Source organism: Amblyomma mixtum, chromosome 4 (genome assembly GCF_055824585.1).
Source record: "Amblyomma mixtum isolate Tamu chromosome 4, ASM5582458v1, whole genome shotgun sequence".
Taxonomy (NCBI): Eukaryota; Metazoa; Arthropoda; class Arachnida; order Ixodida; family Ixodidae; genus Amblyomma; species Amblyomma mixtum.
This window is the reverse complement of record NC_143015.1, coordinates 146151963-146154108: the sequence shown is the minus strand read 5'-3', so window position 1 is coordinate 146154108 and position 2146 is coordinate 146151963. Positions and strand designations below refer to the sequence as shown.

At 48.0% G+C, this 2146-nt stretch overlaps 1 protein-coding gene across 1 annotated transcript; it reads left to right on the top strand.

Annotated features, from left to right (window-relative positions):
* Window positions 1-989: 989 nt before the first annotated feature.
* Window positions 990-1910, top strand: LOC149348661 (uncharacterized). Its single transcript, XM_089585874.1, has one exon. The coding sequence runs from the start codon at window positions 990-992 to the stop codon at window positions 1908-1910; it is 921 nt and encodes a 306-aa protein (XP_089442000.1).
* Window positions 1911-2146: the final 236 nt, after the last annotated feature.

Here is a 2146-nt window from a genome sequence, read left to right as displayed (position 1 = left end):
CCTACGGCTGTCACACTGGTAGCGGCACGGGAAAGGCACCATCTTAAGAAGTTTTTCTCTGCAATTGCAGATATGAAGTTCTGACATCGACTACAACCGTCTGCGTGCACGTGTGCTGGTTGCTGCGGAAGATAACGTCATCCAGGACTGCATCGCTACCGGCCAGCGGACACGCCCACCCATCGAACGAAGCTATAAAGAAAGCCCAGAGACCTACGGCTGTCACACTGGTAGCGGCACGGGAAAGGCACCATCTTAAGAAGTTTTTCGCTGCAATTGCAGATATGAAGTTCTGACATCGACTACAACCGTCTGCGTGCACGTGCGCTGGTTGCTGCGGAAGATAACGTCATCCAGGACTGCATCGCTACCGGCCAGCGGACACGCCCACCCATCGGACGAAGCTATACAGAAAGCCCAGAGACCTACGGCTGTCACACTGGTAGCGGCACGGGAAAGGCACCATCTTAAGAAGTTTTTCTCTGCAATTGCAGATATGAAGTTCTGACATCGACTACAACCGTCTGCGTGCACGTGTGCTGGTTGCTGCGCAAGATAACGTCATCCAGGACTGCATCGCTACCGGCCAGCGGACACGCCCACCCATCGAACGAAGCTATAAAGAAAGCCCAGAGACCTACGGCTGTCACACTGGTAGCGGCACGGGAAAGGCACCATCTTAAGAAGTTTTTCTCTGCAATTGCAGATATGAAGTTCTGACATCGACTACAACCGTCTGCGTGCACGTGTGCTGGTTGCTGCGGAAGATAACGTCATCCAGGACTGCATCGCTACCGGCCAGCGGACACGCGCACCCATCGGACGAAGCTATAAAGAAAGCCCAGAGACCTACGGCTGTCACACTGGCAGCGGCACGGGAAAGGCACCATCTTAAGAAGTTTTTCTCTGCAATTGCAGGTTAGTTGCTGCTCTGTTAATATATCTTCCCGCTGTCTTCTTTTACTGCTGCTGCTGCCAAAAGTGTCGCTATGCCCCTTGATGAACAGTGTGGGTCATGTGATATGCAACTCGAGGAACTTGATTCCAAAATCGACTGTAGTGACTGTAGATCTGTCTATCGCACGGAAAAATGTGCAGGAATTTCAGATGCTACTATCAAGTCAAAAGGGGAGCAGTATCGCAGTGCGTGGCGTTGCTCAAATTGCAGGCGTTCGAAAGGTCGTGCTCCCCAACTCGATAGATCCAGCAATGATACGGATGACCAGGATGTTCGTGCACTGCTGAAATCAATCAATGAAAAGGTGGAGTACCTTTTACCGCTAAAAGAAACAGTTGACAGTGTCGAAGACACAGTTCAGTACATGAGTGACCAGTACGATGAGCTTCTTACTCGGGTAGAAAATAACGAACGTGAGGTCAAGGAACTGAAACACAGGGTAGACAAGATTGAGAAGCAAGACGATGAAATAACGCAGCTGAAAAACGAAATGAACTGTTTGGAATGGAGAAGCCGAAAGCTGAACCTTGAGCTCCATCGAATTGAAGCAATGAAGGATGAAAACCTGATTGATGATGTAAATAAGCTGGCAACTCTAAACAACCTGCCACAGCTTCAGGAAAGTGACATAGTGTCCACTCATCGTCTGCCCTCAAAGCAAGATAAGATACCTGGCATTATCTGTCGTTTCGCCAAACAATCAGTAACAGACAAATGGTGGCAAAACAGGAAAACACTGTGCCAGGGAAATGACAGCATTTTTGTGTTAGAAAACCTGACAAAAAGGACACGTACTCTGCTTACCGAAACAAAGCTCTGGGCCAAGGCAAATTACTACAAATACGTATGGCACAACAACAACAAGGTCTTGGTCCGGAAAGATGATGGGCAAAACGCGGTGGTCATTTCCTGCTCTAGTGACCGCGACAAACTCAAGCAACAGATCAGTTGAACACATAGAACACTATGGCAACTACTCACTCTTACGTATTGCCACACACTTTCAACCATCACTTAGGTACAGCGTTTTCGAAGGCTTTCAAATGTTTTCACTTAAACATACGTTCTTTTACTCGCAAGGAACATGACTTACAACTCTTTTTTGAGCAAACAAAGCAATCCTTTGACGTCATTATGCTGACAGAGACTTGGTGTGTTGACGATGTGAACATCTTTCGGCTTCCATTG

Excerpts from the sequence above, each read along its gene's own strand:
- LOC149348661 (XM_089585874.1), top strand. The coding sequence starts at position 990 with ATGCCCCTTGATGAACAGTGTGGGTCATGTGATATGCAACTCGAGGAA.